This window comes from Cetorhinus maximus, chromosome 16 (assembly GCF_964194155.1).
Source record: "Cetorhinus maximus chromosome 16, sCetMax3.hap1.1, whole genome shotgun sequence".
NCBI classification, from domain to species: Eukaryota; Metazoa; Chordata; class Chondrichthyes; order Lamniformes; family Cetorhinidae; genus Cetorhinus; species Cetorhinus maximus.
This window is the reverse complement of record NC_135894.1, coordinates 63,735,923-63,753,206: the sequence shown is the minus strand read 5'-3', so window position 1 is coordinate 63,753,206 and position 17,284 is coordinate 63,735,923. Positions and strand designations below refer to the sequence as shown.

Genomic DNA, 17,284 nt, shown 5'->3' with positions numbered 1-17,284 from the left:
GATCATAAAGTGTGTTGATGAGTTCATTTTTAAGACTGAAAATTTAACCAATCCAAGAATTATCTCTTGCTGTCTATTCACTAAAAAGTAACCAATCAAATCCTTGAAGAAAAATTTCAAAGTCTTCTGACTGACCAAGGCAAATGTCCCACCACCCATACCACATTCCTGGAAAATAAAAATAAAACTATTATAATCACACACAAGATTCAACAACTATGAACAAAGCATAAAACATACCCACCTATAAACGCACCCATCAAATATTCAAACTACTCCAACAAATTTCATCCACCTTGGGATTGTCCCCTGTGCAATTCCAGAGCTTGGTTTCTTCAGCTGGGTCACAGCATTTTGAGTCTTTGTACATGTGCCACCTGGATGATTCTATGTGATGCTAGACTCCTGCTCTTAGTTTCTCAAGTGTGGAATTCTACTGCCTGGACCCCCACTTCATCCCAAGACTACACACCTGTAGAAATAAACCTCAGTTAAGTGGTCTTGTAATGCCAAATTCAGTACTGAACCCCAAAAAAGAATACTCAAAAGATTTGCAGCTTCCACTTCAACTAACTAATAGTGAGCTTGACCACGTTGTCAGAACTCTAGCCTCTAAGCCAGAAGATTGTGGATTTTACCCATTTCTAGGATTTGAGCACATAATATCATCTGGTGCTTCAGTGAGCTGCTGAGTTGTCAGAGATGAAAGCTTTGAAGTGAGATGTTAAACGAGAGCCTGTCTGCCTCTGCAGGTTGGGCATTAAAGGTTCCACTGCAAGGTTCAAAAAAGAACAGGTTGTTTGGCAAACATTTCTCCCTCGATCAACAACACCATAGATAACATTTGCTATTGGTGAGATGTGTACAAACCATCATTTGTGTTTATCTACATAACAACAATGATGATTTTCAAAATAATTAATTGGCTGCACAGTAGAATGGATATCTTGAGGACATAATGAGGAGCTATGTAAATGGAAGTATTTCTTCATATAAATTCATCATGAAATCAAGAAAGAAGCTAATTTGGAATATTAAAAAAATGAGCACATGACCAACCATGGATTCCATGCTTGTGTGCATATTTTATGCAACATTTTAAATTGCAAACCAAGAAGGGGAATTTTGAGGATTATGAGAGAAATTAGTTGAATGCCTCTGGCAGCAAAATCACCTCCGGCTTCAACCCATCCCCGATACTGAGGTATCATAAACAGGCTTCAAACATGAATATCATTATTTTAAGTGGCTGTTGGCTGTTGGAGTGATTTCAGTCACAGTTAATTTGAGGAGGCTGCAAGCCATGCAATACATCAGCTCCTAATTATGCCCATGTGAGCTGAGCCAGTGTTATTTAGCAGTGGCTACATACAGAAAGTCATTTAAAGGACACATCAATGCTAAAATAAATTTCCATTAGTCATTTCTTGATTGTTTTTCTTCCTAATTTTTTCTGGAACTTAGGTTCTCATGAACCCCTGCACCAATTGTTTTTTTTTTTGCCGCTAGCATCATGACCCCATGAATAGTTTTCCAATTGAGAATCCTTCTGTCTAAACTTTTCAAAAGAAAAGAAAAAAATACAACTGATGGATGCCAGACAAGTCAGGATATATGAGCTGCTTAGTGCTCATCTCTCAGCGCTGGCAAACCCACATGTGCAGAGAGAGGTAAATACATTTTGCTGTGCTAGATGATTAATGTAGGCAGCGATTCCTATTCCCCAAAACATCTAGAGCAGCCTATGGCACCATTAAGGTTTGTGAATGTCCAAAACTTCTTCAAGAGCACCTCAATCACACAATGTCACATTGTCAGTGCCCTTACATGGATGAAGGCATGCCAGGATGATCAACAGTCAATATACACTGATTGGTCACCTACCAAAATGCTGCTAACCCTATCTGCATGGGAGGGTAGCATTGTGGTAATGCTATTGGAGTAGTAACCCAGAGGCCTGGACTAATGCTCTGGAAGCATGAGTTCAAATCCCACCATAACAGCTGAAAGAATTTAAATTTAATTAATCAATCTGGATTAAAAAGCTAGTCTAAGCAATGACGACCGTGAAACTACTGGACTGTCGGACAACTCCATCTGGTTCAAAAATATCCCTCCAGGAAGGAAATCTGCTATCCTTACCTGGTCTGGCCTAAATGTGACTCCAGACACACAGCTAAGTGGTTGATTCCTAACTGCCCTCTGCCATTCAGCTGTATCAAACCGCTACAGAAAAGTCATATAAAAATAAAACCACCTGGCTTTGACCTAGTCACTGGAACGATAACAGCACATGCTGCAAAGACCTCCTTACTAACATCAGAGGACTTGTGCCAAAATTGGGACAGCTGTCCCACAGACTGGTCAAGCAACAGGATGACATTGTCATATTCACTGACACATACATTCTAGCACATGTCCCAAACTCTTCCATCACAATCACTGAGTATGTCCTGTCCAGCAGATTGGCATCACAGTGATATACAGTCAAGACGGTGGATGTTTGCTGATAATCGTACCATGTTCTTGACATCAAGGCAGCATTTAACCGAGTGTGGCATCAAGGCGCCCTAACTGGAGTATATGGGAATCGGGGAAAACGCTCTGCTGCTTGGAGTCATACCTAGCACAAAGGAAGACAATTGTGGTTGTTGGAGGTCAATCATCTCAGTCCCAGGACATCACTACAGGAGTTCCGCAGGGTAGTGTCCTAGACCCAACCATCTTCAGCTGCTTCATCAATGACCTTCCTTCCATCATAAGGTCAGAAGTGGGGATGTTCGCTGATGATTGCACAATGTTTAGCACCATTTATGGCTCCTCAGATACTGAAGCATCCCATGTCCAAATGCAGAAAAACCTGGACAATATCCAGGCTTGAGCTGACAAGTGGCAAGTAACATTCACACCACACAAGTGTCAGGCAATGACCATCTCCATCAAGAGAGAATCTAACCATCACCTCTTGACGTTCAATGACATTATCATCGCTGAATTCCCCACTATCAACATCCTGGAGCTTATCATTGACCAGGAACTGTATTTAGCCTAGCCATGTCAATACTGTGGCTACAAGAGCAGGTCAGAGGTTAGCAATCCTGCAGCGAGTAACTCACCTCCTGATTCCCCAAAGCCTGTCCACCATCTACAGGGCACATGTCAGGAGTGTGATGGAATACTCTCCTCTTGCCTGGATGAGTGCAGCTCCAACAACACTCAAGAAGCTTGACACCATCCTGGACAAAGCAGCCCGCTTGACTGGCACACTTCCACAAACGTTCACTCCTTCCACCACCGACGCACGGTGGCAGCGGTGTGTACCATCTACAAGATGCACTGCAGGAACTCACCAAGCCTCCTTAGACAGCACCTTCCAAAAACACGACCTTTAGCATCTAGAAGGACCAGGGCAGCAGATACATGGAAATGCCACCGCCTGGAAGTTTCCGTCCAAGCCACTCACCATCCTGACTTGGAAATATTTTACTGTTCCTTCACTTTCGCTGGGTCAAAATCCTGGAACCCCCTCCCTAACAACAGTGTGGGTGTACCTACACCAGATGTACTGCAGTGACTCAAGAAGGCAGCTCACCACCACCTTCTCAAGGGCAATTAGGGATGGGGAACAATCCCAATGTGTCATGAACAAGTACAAAAAAACTTGTTGCATCTATCTGGAGACAGTCATGGCAAAATACCTTCACCAGATTCAGTTCAGCGGACAACCAGATGCAGCTCTGTGTCATCTGCTGCTCAGACACTTGCAGCTGTCATTCTGCTACTTCCTGGCACAGTTAGTCACAGTAGTTAATTGTGACCTCCAACTTGTTTCTGATTCTTTATATGCTTTTTGCTCTACTGCCCTATGGGGTGTTGCAATCGAGTAGCAGTGAGGACTAGTGTTTTTTACAAACCTCTCATACAACATCATCTCCATGCAAACATTCATCAAAAAAGGGGTTGGGGGCGGGACTGCTTCATCATTTGCCTGAGCCTTGCATTTTCTTTTCCTTCATTTTACCTGTTGATTCTAAGTCCTCCATTCTTCCATCTTGGTTAAAGCTGTACCTTTAAACTTTTCCAGTTTTTCTTGTCACTCTGTTCAGCCACTTCCCCTAAATGATATGCATCTCCTTCTATTTAATTGATGCAGTTTTCAACTCCAACCATTACTGTGTTCCCCACACACACCTATCCAAAACTGCAGTTTGAGATGTGCTCTGAGCTCGCCGTGAAGAATTGGGTGCAAACAGTATACATTTCCAATTGAATCTGTCTGAAACTTAATTCTCATCATTTGGTTTCAATCTCCACCCTTATCAGAAAACCTCAGCTGCTTCAGCGTTCTGATCTTTCTCTCGTATCTAGGTTCCAGGATTCTTCATGAATGTAATCTAATAGTTGCTAATGTTCTAAATCCAATTGCAGCAGAGTGGAATCAATGGTGTACGGTGTCAGGCACTGGTCTGAAATCACTGAACCCAGGTTTCAATCTGGCCTTCCGATGTATGTTTTGAGCACATATGATGTCTCAGTAGGTAAATGCTGAGCCTGGTGTGGTACTGATCCAAGCAGAAATAAAGGTTCCATGTTTCATTTCCCAGTCTGTGCTGCATTAAACTCCCTTTAACACATGTTTTGTCAATATCCATGCACGCAGCGTCTTACCCATCAGTGCCGGTTTTTCCTCGTATCTATGCATGTACATGTTATCGTGCGCCTCAATGTCAGCCTTTGTGCTATATGTGCATGCGCATGCCAGTACACCTGTGGCCTGATTGTAAATATTTTTCCTTTTCATGGTCAACAATCCTGTTATTGCAACTTGACTCCTGCACACCTCTCAACTGACTGCAATTTTGGTCCTTGCAGGGTCTAAGGATTGCATTACTCAAGAGACGTCTTAAAATAATGAATGCTCAGAGAGAACTGCTGCCAGCTGCAAAATATGTCTTTTTAAAGTCAGGGCAACCTCTAACAGGCAATCAGCAAAATTTCAACAAATATCTCATTATTCACTCATTAACTTTTATAATTAATTCATTAACTACATTTATTTATGAAGCTATTCATTACATTTCATCATCATGTTACTGCTTTACTTCATTGAATTATTCACTATATTTAAAAACTCCTATATTATCTATATTTAGAATTCAATGAGTTTCTCATTACAATTAATAATAATATTTCTGTTTAAATTTATTAATATATAGCTCCAGACCTGTTATTATAAACCCATACATTTTATTCATGAGAAGTTGGAGATTATTTAGTTATAATAAAATGCTTAGATATAATGTGATTAACTGTGTATGGACATAATTTTTTAAATGTCTTTATAACAAAGATAGATGATTTTTCCAAACTTTTCACATTTCATGGTATAAAAATGTCATTTTTTTCATTCATTCATAGAAAATTAAGACAAGGGAATTCAAGTGTAGAAATACAAACACTGGATTGAACTGATAGCTATTGACCAATGCAATGAGTGTTGGCGTACTTATGCCAATCTAGATTTCCTCGAAGTTCATGGGGGCATAAATTCAACTTGGGTACTAATACAAGTGATAGTGAATCAACAGCCCATTTTGCACTCCCCATTTACTTGAATAGAAAAGAAAATCAAATGGAGTGTAAAATGTGCCTTTCACAATCACCCTTTTTGCAATGGCACCTAAAAACAAATTTATACCCTACTGACCTCAGTAAGTTTACCTAGTGAATTGTGGGGGTCTACAGACCAGGGAAATGCCATGGTTCAGTCACAGTCTGTGCTGAGTTTCTTCCTTGATTTTTATCTAATGACACTTGTGTGGGCATTGAGTGACAAAAAGACCTGAGTTATACATGCTGAATCCATTCAACCCCACCATGTCAAATAGGCTGCCTGCACCCATTGTCATAATTCGCGCATGAATAAAGGCTAGTTAACATAAAGTAATCATCATTCATCAAATGGCACCTCAGTGAGGAGTCAATGCCTCAGGAGGGAAGTGGAAATGGCAAATCAAAAATATTTTAAAAGTCTATGTGTAAAAATATTTTATTCCTTCGGTCAACTATTTAATTTGCACTGTGCTTCGTTTTGTTTATTTTTCTAAGTTGTCTAACCCATGACTACTGCGTCTTGTGAAAATAATAATGTATTTGTCATATGTTATGTTTGAAAGCATAAAAGTATTTAGAGAGTTATAACAGTCTACATAGATGTGGCCAACCATACTGGAGTCTTAATAGTTGACTGTCTAAAACCATTTCCTACATTACAACAGTGACCACTTCAAAAGTAGTTCAGTGGCTGTAAAGTACTTAGGGATGTTGTGAGCTTGTGAAAGGCAGTATATAAATACAAATATCAATTTCTCTTGATTTTCAGCTGCACTCATGTTTGAAATATGTTACATTCACACCAGAGCACCTAAGAGGCAGATGCCCCCAAATGCCAAATTTAACCTCACATATTTTTCTTACTGAAAAAAGTTTATTTCATCAAAAGATACTGAATCAGATAGGGCAAGAAAACTTTTCAGTTACTTATCAGCATTCTGGAAAATAGCCTACAAGAAAAGTCTCTTTTTCAAGCTCTTTTTAAGATGACTATTCTTCCATAATTTGCCTTTGTCAAATAAAAATGTCATTTAAAATTATTTAATAAACTCAAACTTTCATCTCTTGGGCGGTAGCAGGTAAATAAGCTCCCAGAAACATTGCTGCTGCATATCACTTGATTTTCTGTCATAAATTGCACATGAAATGTTCACCAGGGCTATGATTTTCATGTATTGTATTTTATCTATTAAATAAGCACAAATGAAGGAGGCCTTTCCACCCTCATCTGTTTCGAGAAAATTACAATACCTCCCACATCAGAGCACCCAAGTACCACTTGAATGTATAGGCCTCTCACCTTTACCAGTTGCTATATAAACATCAATGAATGATAAACAAGATGCCTTGAAACATAGAGATAAAAACAAAAAACTGCAGATGCTGGAAATCCAAAACAAAAACAGAATTACCTGGAAAAACTCAGCAGGTCTGGCAGCATCGGCGGAGAAGAAAAGAGTTGACGTTTCGAGTCCTCATGACCCTTCAACAGAACTGAGTAATATTAGGAAAGGGGTGAAATATAAGCTGGTTTAAGGTGGGGGGAGAGAAGTTTCGGGGGGGGGGGGCGGTGGTGGTTGTAGGGACAAGCAAGCAGTGATAGGAGCAGATAATCAAAAGATGTCACAGACAAAGGAACAAAGAGGTGTTGAAGGTGGTGATATTATCTAAACGAATGTGCTAATTAAGAATGGACGGCAGGACACTCAAGGTACAGCTCTAGTGGGGGTGGGTTGGAAAGACTAACAGGGCATTAAAGGTATAGATTTAAAAATAATGGTTTTCATTATTAAACCAGCTTATATTTCACCCCTCTCCTAATATTACTCAGTTCTGTTGAAGGGTCATGAGGACTCGAAACGTCAACTCTTATCTCTCCGCCGATGCTGCCAGACCTGCTGAGTTTTTCCAGGTAATTCTGTGTTTGTTTTGCCTTGAAACATAGGCTGTCACACTGGGGTTAAAATTCAACTATAGTGAGGTGCAAAATGAGCACCATCAGAACAGAGACCTGGTATATACTCCACCCACATTCTGCCTAGTTGTCCCTAAAGTTGCACCAGGATCCCATGTACTTATGGGACCCTGAGTTGCATAGTTATGAGGCACCTGCCTGATTCTGGCCAACACTAGGACCACCCAGGGAAGTACCCAGTAAATAGTGAGGTGGAGTGCAATAGGGTAGTAATGGAACTAGTCAACAGTCTCTGCATGGCCGGCTGAGTTAATGTCTAAAATCTATCAGAGTTTGGAAAGCTCTAGTTCTCTGATACTAATGACCTATGGTCTAGAATGGTTATTTTACAGTTAGTAGAGCAGTTCATGTCCCTAAATAAGTGTTACTGTCGTCATATATGAAATAATCCCAGCAATCACATTAGTGATGAAGTGTTCAGTCTAGAGGGCCAGGATGTCTTGTAATATGAGTTGTGTCCACACTCATCACATTGAACAACAAACAAGTAGAAATGTAACTATAGGAGTTGGGCTTTGAGTGCAGTGTTTATTGCTGTGCCATTATTCAGTAGATTTGTATCAGAGAAACTAGTTGTGGATTGAGCAGTCAGTCCATGTGTAATATTTTAACATCCTAACTAAAACATTCACTAATCTAACACCCACACATTCTAATAAAACATGATTTATCAAACACTAAAGATTTGAATTTAACAGGATTTCTGGTTTAATAAATTGTAATTACCTTATAATATAATATTTTATAATTACATTCTTAAGAAAACAATATGAGTGGCAGGCAAACATTGATTTTACAATAATGGAGGTAATCATAGCAAAGGAAGTATTTTGTACAAATTGCTGGGTTATTCTATCATAGCCGGTAGATCTGTATAAAATGTTGGGCCATGCGAGTTATCCATTGACATTCTGCACAAGCAGCAGTGGCCCAAAGTGAAAGTCATTTAATAGACATTTCTGAAGCTGGGCCCACATCTCTTTTACTCAACCTTGGGGACAAATTTGAGCTCACTCTTGGCATCCTGAAGTTGCTTGAGGTTGACTGTAGGTCCTGGTAACTTCACTGCTCCCGGCAGCTCTTTCTTTTCCTCTGATTTACTGCACGCCCCCTGTATCAGACGAAACCATTACTAAACTTCAGAAAAGAACATAGTATTACCTTACCTCACACCCTGTTTCTTCCTGGTCTAAATGTCAATCTATTAACGATGCTTACATTTCTACTTTGGCACAGCGATAGCACTCTCACCACTGAAGGTTGTGAGTTCAAGCCTTTGCTTCCTGGAATAGTGTAAGCTTTGGCTCAGTGGTGGCACTCTCGCCTCTGAGTCATAGCAAGTGCCACTCCAGAGGTGCAAAATCCGAGCACAAAATCTAAGCTGACATTCCAGAGCAGAACTGAGGGAGTTCTGAACTGCCAGAGGTGTGGTTTTCAGATGAGATGAGATGAGATCTCTCAGCACTATTTGAAAGAAGAAATGGGGAGTTTTCCCCAGTGTCCTGGGCAATATTTATCCCTCAACTAACAAATCTGGTTTAGCCATTCACCACTAGATCTGGCTAGACCACATAAAGCATTAAAGGGTAATACTCTCACCTGCCAAAACTGTTCACTATTCCACAATCATCCTGGAATATAAAGATAATCCTGGATTTGTACGCCTACTGCCAACTGTTTTCTTAAATCTCTCCCCTCCGTTTCCTCCATCCTCACCTCAAACAAGTGCAGGAATTCATGGACTTTTTGGTCACTACAATTGAGACCATCCCATCAGCTGTCTCTACCACCTCCCTTCCTTCCCGCAGGGCCAAGCCTCTTCTAAGGCTCCACCCTGCCCTAGCCCTGAACTTGCTCCTTTCTCGAGTATCACCTCTCGTGACCTCTCTGAGTTCATCTTGTTCATGAGACCCACCTTCTCATCCTTTGACTCTATTCCCACTAAACTGATGACCAACTTCCCTTCCTGCTCTTGCTCTTCTTGGCTCATATGTTAGCTCATATTAGATATTGTTAATGATTCTTTCTCCTCAGGTACTGTCTCACTGATTCACCCTCATTCATGCCTTTGTTGCCTGTACAGTTTGATTATCCTAATGCACTCCAGGCTGACCTCCTATGTTTTGCTTTCTGTAAGCTTGAAGTCATCCAATATATTGCTGCCCTTGGCCTAATTTGCACCAAGTTCTGTTCATCCATCACTAGTGCTTGCTGACCTACATTGGCTCCCGGTTAAGTAATGTCTCAATTTTAAAAGCCTCATACTTATTTTCAAAACCCTCCATGGCCTCACCCCTCCCCATCTCCTCCAGTGCCACAACCTTCTAAAATGTCTGCTCTCTTGCCTAAGTTTCACCTCTTGAATATCCATGATTTTAATTGCTCTGCCTTTGGTGGCCATGCCTTCATCTGCCAAGGCTCTAAGCTCTGGAATTCCTTCCCTAAAATTTTCCACCTCTCCGCCTCTCTTTCCTCTTTAAAAATGCTCCTTAAAACCTATGTCTTCCACCAAGCTTATGATCATCTGCTATCATATCTCTTTATGGATACCGTGTTAAATTATGTTTTATCATGCTCCTGTGAAGGGAATTGGGACATTTAATTATATTAAAGATATTATATTAATACAAGTTGTTGTTAAAACAGATTATCTGATTGCTGTTTGTGAGAACTTGCAATGAGCAAATTGTCTGCCATGTTCCCTATATAACAATAATGATTATAATTTAAAAGTACCTCATTGGCTGTAAAGCAGTTTGAGCCCTGAGGCCATGAACAGCACTATATAAATGTGTGCCTTTCTTTCCTGTACTGGTGCACAAGTTCTCTGTACTGAAAGGATGTTTCACTTTGTAAACTGTAGCATGTTCTTGCCCAAACTTATAAAATACAGTATTTAATAAAGGGACGAGGCTTCCCTGACAAGAGCCCTGTGAGGTTAAACACAACAGTAAAATTGTTGATTAAAAAGCGAACTTCACACAATCCAGGTGTGCACCGTTCCAGTGTTCTTTCACACTGGTGAATCATAGAGTGAGGTAAAATCTTCTGGTATATTTTATTTCTTGGCATTATTTTAGCAGTCGTGGCTAATTCCAAAACACACCATTGGCAACTCCAAATTTTTCACCACTCTCTAGCTATTACTATAGCTCTACAATTAGCATTTACTTGCCAGTATGGTTCACTCAGAGCATCCTTGCCTCTGGAGTTGTGGGTTTTGGATCTTGAGCACAAAATGTAGGCTGACATTTCAGAGCAGTGCTGAGGGAGTGCTTCACTGTCATTTGGGTGAGATGATAACATGGGGCCCTGTCTCTCCTCTCAGTTGGGTGTAAAAGATCTCATAGATCCATTTGTGGAAGACCAGGGCAGTTCTCCCCAGTGTCCTGGCTAATAATTATCTGTCAACGATTATCAATTATCTGGTCATGGTCACGTTGTTATTTGTGGGACCTTGCTGCTTGTTAATTGGTGGAGTTTCCTACACTACAATAGTACAATATTTTGGGGCATCCTGAAGTGATGGAAGAAGCTAGTTATATACGAGCCGTTAAAGTGTTTTGTCTTGCACTCATCAGGACAGATTTGCAAGAATATTAATTGTAAAGGGAGCAACAATTTATACTGCATGAGAAGAGAGTGCTGATTAGACAAGTGGTCTCTTCCTTTCATTACTATTATTCACTTTCACTCACCTCATCAGGTTCTAAAGGACACTCTTTTCTTTTGCTGGGAAGTCCAGCTCCAGGCAGAAAGGCGCCCATGGGGATGTTTATGTTGGCCTGCAATTGGATCAGACGAAACAACCTGTTATTATCCACTAGCAATTGTGACAGCCTACAATGACCCCAGATAGAATAGTAAAAGATCGGGTCGTGATAATGTCACCTTTCCGCCCCTGGACACAGAATATCTGATAATATATCAACTGCCAAATTCTAAGGAATATTCGTCTCACCTGAATAGATTTGACATTGGAGCTTCGTTTGGACATTGTGTAGAGGGAAGCTTGATTTCCCGCTAGAAACGAGAAAAGACAATTAAATCCAAACATCCAGAATGTGGAAGTTGTACAGTGCTGAGCTGGAACGAACTCTATTGCTGTAACATTGTTAGTAGCCTCACTCAGGATAATCTTTCAGTGTCCATTTCAATGTTGCCTAGATACCTCTTACAGGGACACAGAACATAAACACTCAAGCCTCTGTTCGCTCAGATCTGAGTGAATCTTTAACAAACACCAAAACGATATTCTCAGTACTGTCTGAAAACATTCGAAAGTATGTTTTCCTTTATTTAAACCAGCTACAGCAACCAACGAAAACTCAAAACACACTAAATAATCCTGCTGGTTCTTTTGTGCCGATGATTGCGTGCTATTTCCACAGCTATTTCAGTAATATAAAAATAGACATTAATAAATAGGGAGGGAACAAATCCTATGGCAGTTGACATCCAGCGAACAGTGGCGTGTTATTAAAATCTCAGCTATCCCTAGATGAGGTAGGGATAATATTACCCCCTGAATGGCGTTTATTGAAATTACTGTACGAAATAGAGAAATGTGCAATTCAAATAAAACTGCCATTGACAACCTCATAGTAACTTTCACTGAATAACGTGCAATATTAACTATTCTCGCGTTAACATCCTGGGACACGGGTTGCACTGCCTAACACAGAGCAAAGGGACCAGACGGATTGATGCTCGCGGTGTTAACAACAGGAGAATCATCTCCTAAGAATAAGCATTGGAGTCCAGCGCGGATTGCATCTGGATGAGTCACGACATCAATGTTTGAAAGTTCGGGCAGTTACAGCCGGTCAGTGCTGCTGAAAGGTCAATGTCTCTTTCTTGGGACAGTCACGTCACAGTCACAGGACTGGACCTGGCGCTTCCACTATCGCCGAGCCCTTGTCCAATTCTGGAGGTAAGTCAGTCCCACAAAGACACACAAAGCCAGAGCTAGCGAGAGACAGAAAGGGTCACCTTTCTAAAAGCAGCTCCCCAGTTATAATGGTCACTCTCATGTCACCTTCTCCTTGAGCTGTGGGAGGCTCTTCCTTTTGCTCTCTCTCCCCCAACAAACGGGACACTAATCCAGTCTGATTGTTCAACTTCTCAAACATGCCACTTGACCCCCGACCACACCAATAGACAACAGCAGAATGTAGGCAAAACTTTCCAGAACCTTACCTGTAACTGGCAGTCGCTTTTTATTTTGACTGGTGCAGCCTTTTATTCTCTGTTTGTTTTCCCAAACCAACAGATGGAAGCTGGATATTATTTCCTGATGTTGGTGAAGTTGAAGGTTGAAATGACTTGGGTGTTTTTGGACAGGGCAGAAGTCGATCGAAGAAGATAGTTAGGACTGTGCATCAGTTTAGTTTGGAGGCAGCTTGTGAAAAGATTCCTGACGTGGCTGACAGTTGTTCCAACTAAAAATAGCGCCTGACAGGCAGAGGCTGCTTTTTCCATGTTAGTATTTGCCCTTTTAACTGGAAGAGTCAAATGTGCATGGGTCAAACCCCCTGAACTAGGAAACCATGTATCATCAAACCTTGCCTTTTTAAAACAAGTTATTCCAGAAAGAGTACTTTACATTGCAACCTAACTCTCTCCAAGCTTGCCTTTTTTCACACCGGGCCTTACCAGGAATGCTTTGAACAATCACAGTTGCTCGAATTAGCATGTACCCGCCCCTCAGCTGATGAATCAGTGCTCCTCCATGTTGAACACCACTTGGAGGAAGCACTGAGGGTGGCAAAGGTGCGGAATATACCCTGGGTGGGGGACTTCAATGTCCATCACCAAGAGTGGCTCGGTAGCACCACAGACTGAGCTGGCCAAGTCCTAAAGGACATAGACTGGGTCTGCGACAGGTGGTGAGGGAACCAACAAGAGGGAAAAACATACTTGACCTCATCCTCACCAACCTGCCTGCTGCAGATGCATCTGTCCATGACAGTATCAGTAGGAGTGGCCAGCGCACAGTCGTTGTGGAGACAAAGTCCCACCGTCACATTGAGGATACCCTCCATCGTGTTGTGTGGCACTACCACTGTGCTAAATGGGATAGATTTCAAACAGATCTAGCAACTCAAGACTGGGCATCCATGAGGTGCTGTGGGCCATCAGCAGCAGCAGAATTGTACTCAAGCACAATCTGTAACCTCATGACCTTGCATATCCCACACTCTACCATTACCACCAAGGCAGGGGATCAACACTGGTTCAATAAAGAGTACAGGAGGGCATGCCAAGTGCAGCACCAGACATACCTAAAAATGACATGTCAACCTGGTGTAGCTATAACACAGGACTACTTATGTGCCAAACACCATAAGCAGCAAGTGACAGACAGAGCTAAGCAATTCCACAACCAACGGATCAGATCTTAGCTCTGCAGACCTGCCTCATCCAGTCATGAATGGTGGTGGATGATTAAACAACTCACTGGAGGAGGAGGCTCCACAAATATCCCACCCTCAATGATGGAGGAGCTCAGCACAGCAGTGCAAAAGATAAGGCTGAACCACTTTCAACAATCTTCAGCCAGAAGTGCCAAGTGGATGATCCATCTCGGCCTCCTCTGGAGGTCCCCAGCATCACAGATGCCAGTCTTCAACCAAATTCAATTCACTCCATGTGATATCAAGAAATAGCTGAAGGCCCTGGATACTGCAAAGGCTAAAGGCCCTGACAACATTCTGGCAATAGTACTGAAGACTTGTGCTCCAGAGCTTATCGTGCCCCTAGCTAAGCTGTTCCAGTACAGCTACAATACTGGCATCTAACAGGCAATGTGGAAAAGTGTCCAGGAATGTCCTGTACACAAAAAGCAGGACAAATCCAACCTGGCCAATTACCACCCCATCAGTCTCCTCTCAATCATCAGTAAAGTAATGGAAGTGATCATCAACAGTGCTATCAAGCGGCACTTGCTTAGCAATAACCTGCTCACTGGCACTCAGTTTGGGTTCCGCCAGGGCTGCTCAGCTTGTGACCTCATTACAGCCTTGGTCCAAACATAGACAAAAGAGCTGAACTCAAGAGCTGAGGTGAGAGTGATTGTCTTTGACAGCAAGGCAGCATTTGACGGAGTGTGGCAAAAGGAGCCCTAGCAAAACTAGGGTCAATGGGAATCAGGGGGAAAACTCTCCAGTGGTTGGAGTCAAACCTAGCACAAAGCAAGATGGTTGTGGTTATTGGAGGTCAATCATCTCAGTCCCAGGACATCACTGCAGGAGTTCCTCAGGGTAGTGTCCTAGGCCCAGCCATATTCAACTGCTTCATCAATGACCTTCCTTCCATCATAAGGTCAGAAGTAGAGATGTTCGCTGATGATTGCACAATGTTCAGCATTATTCACGACTCCATGTCCAAATGCAGCAGGACCAGAAGAATATCCAGGCTTGGTCTGACAAGTGGCAAGTATCATTCACGCCACACAAGTGCCAGGCAATGACCATCACCAACAAGAGAGAATCTAACCATTGCCCCTTTGCATTCAGCTCCGTTGCTGAATCCCCCACTATCAACATCCTGGGGGTTACCATTAACCAGAAATTGAACTGGACTAGTCATATAAATACTGTGGCAGGTCAGAGGCTAGGAATCCTGCAGTGAGTAACTCACCCCCTGACTCCCCAAAGCCTGTCCACCATCTACAAGGCGTAAGTCAGGAGTGTGATGGAATACTGTCCACTTGCCTGGATGAGTGCAGCTCCAACAACACTCAAGAAGCTTGGTACCATCCAGGACAAAGCAGCCCATTTGATTGACACCCTATCCACAAATATTCACTCCCTCCAAAACCGACGCACAGTGGCAGCAGTGTGCACCATCTACAAAATGCACTGCAGGAACTCACCAAGCCTCCTTAGGCAGCACCTTCCAAACCCATGGCCACTACCGTCTAGAAGGACAAGGGCAGCAGATAGATGGGAACACCACCACCTGGAAGTTCCCCTCCAAGCCACTCATCATTCTGACCTGCAAATATATCGCCGTTCCTTCACTCATTGGGTCGATATCCAGGAACTCCCTTCCTAACAGCACTGTGGGTGTAACTACACCACATGGACTGCAGTGGTTCAAGAGGCAGCTCACCACCAACACCTTTTCAAGGGCAATTTGGAATGGGCAGTAAACGTTGGCGTAGTCAGCGACACCCACACCCCATGAACGAATTTAAAAGAAAACTCAGGATTCCTGCTTAACTATTCCTGTTGTTTCATTATAAATGTACAGCTATATTTTCAGTCGGGGTGATATTGGAAAATAAGAGACTGAGGATCATGAAGTGCAATGGTGATCCCGTCAATAAGAAATATAGACGAACTACCCCCAACTTTCTCGAATGTTTCAGATAACCTTCAGTAGATATTGCAGCATATGATTGTTCTGACCTACTATCGAGGTTATCGCCACCTGTGTTAGAGAGAAGTCATAAAGGGACCATGCACACTTGGTGCAGTGTGCCAGTCATAAACTGTTCTCCTTTGACATCCACTACACAAAGCTGACTATCAGCTGTTACATTATATTGCTCTACATCAGCAAAGAATTTTGAGATTGTTTGTTGTTCCATAAGGATCACATCTCTTGAATATTATAGCCTGGTATTTTTATTGTACTTCTTACCAGGACCATGCCCAGTCCCTATTGTTTCTTGTTTAAACTAGTCCCCGTACTCGCTAACCTACATGAGCTCCGGGCCTGGCAATACCTCGAATTTAAAATTCTCATCATTTTGCTCAAATTCCTTCATGGCCTCATGCCATCCTATCCCTGTAACACCCCTCCAGCTCCATAACCCTTTGGGATCTCTATTCTCCCCCCATTACGGCCTCTTTGTACATCAGTGATTTCTTTCACCTCATTATTGGCGGCTGTGTTTACAGTTGCCTGGGCCCTAAACCCTGGGATTCCCTCCCTAAGTATCTCAGCCTCTTCGACTCCCTGTGGTCCTTTACTACCCTAATACATATCACCTTCTCCGGCTTGATGTCAATTTTTGATTGAAAACGCTGCTGTGAAGTGCCTTGGGGTGTTGTACTATATTAAAGGTGATATATAAATGCAAGTTATTGTTGTTTTTATGGCATGGCACTATGTTTTTATGGAATAAGTATAGCTTAAACTAATCCTTAAAACTGATCCAATGGCCTGCCTGGAAGGAGTGTACATTTTTGGATAGAGTTCAGTGGGAACGACTGCACTTGAAAGTTTGATGATGTAAGACTGTTAGGGCAAGCTTCATATCTCTGACAGTTTTAATGTTATGATATTATGGGGGGATGCAAATGTTGAAAATCTGACATAAGAACAGAAATTTCTGGGAAGTTATATTTGGTCCATTAACATAAAAGCAAAGTACTGTGGTGCTGGAGATCTGAACGAAAAACAGGGAGTGCTGGAAAACTCAGCAGGTCTGGCAGTGGAGAGAGAAACAGAGTTAACATTTCAATTCCAGTCTGACTCTTCTTTGGAACTTTGGTCCATTAACAGCCTGACACAGAAAAGTCGGGTGAACATTCCAGGTGGAAATGGGAGTTTGCCCAAGGATTTACGTCAAAAACAATGGCCCATCAATGTTGTGCAGTTTTACAGAATAGTATCTTGTCTGCATTTCCTTCTTCCAAACTGCTCTGTCCTCTTTTACTGAAGTCAGTGACACTTATTGTGGCA

General features: G+C 42.1%; 1 protein-coding gene across 6 annotated transcripts; it reads right to left on the bottom strand.

Moving 5' to 3' along the window:
- Positions 1 to 8,272: 8,272 nt before the first annotated feature.
- smpx (small muscle protein X-linked) lies at positions 8,273 to 13,004 on the bottom strand. 6 transcript variants are annotated; one of them, XM_078560530.1, is made up of 4 exons: positions 12,788 to 13,004; positions 11,550 to 11,611; positions 11,287 to 11,373; positions 8,273 to 8,699 (listed from the first exon to the last, which is right to left on the bottom strand). In XM_078560530.1, exons 2-4 carry the CDS (start codon positions 11,583 to 11,585, stop codon positions 8,571 to 8,573), a joined length of 252 nt encoding a protein of 83 aa, XP_078416656.1. In that variant the 5' UTR covers positions 11,586 to 11,611; positions 12,788 to 13,004; the 3' UTR covers positions 8,273 to 8,570. The 6 variants fall into 6 exon arrangements, with proteins under 6 accessions (XP_078416656.1, XP_078416658.1, XP_078416655.1 ...); XM_078560532.1 differs by lacking the exon at positions 12,788 to 13,004 and adding an exon at positions 12,581 to 12,604; XM_078560529.1 differs by lacking the exon at positions 12,788 to 13,004 and adding an exon at positions 12,111 to 12,303.
- Between the last annotated feature and the right edge of the window lie 4,280 nt (positions 13,005 to 17,284).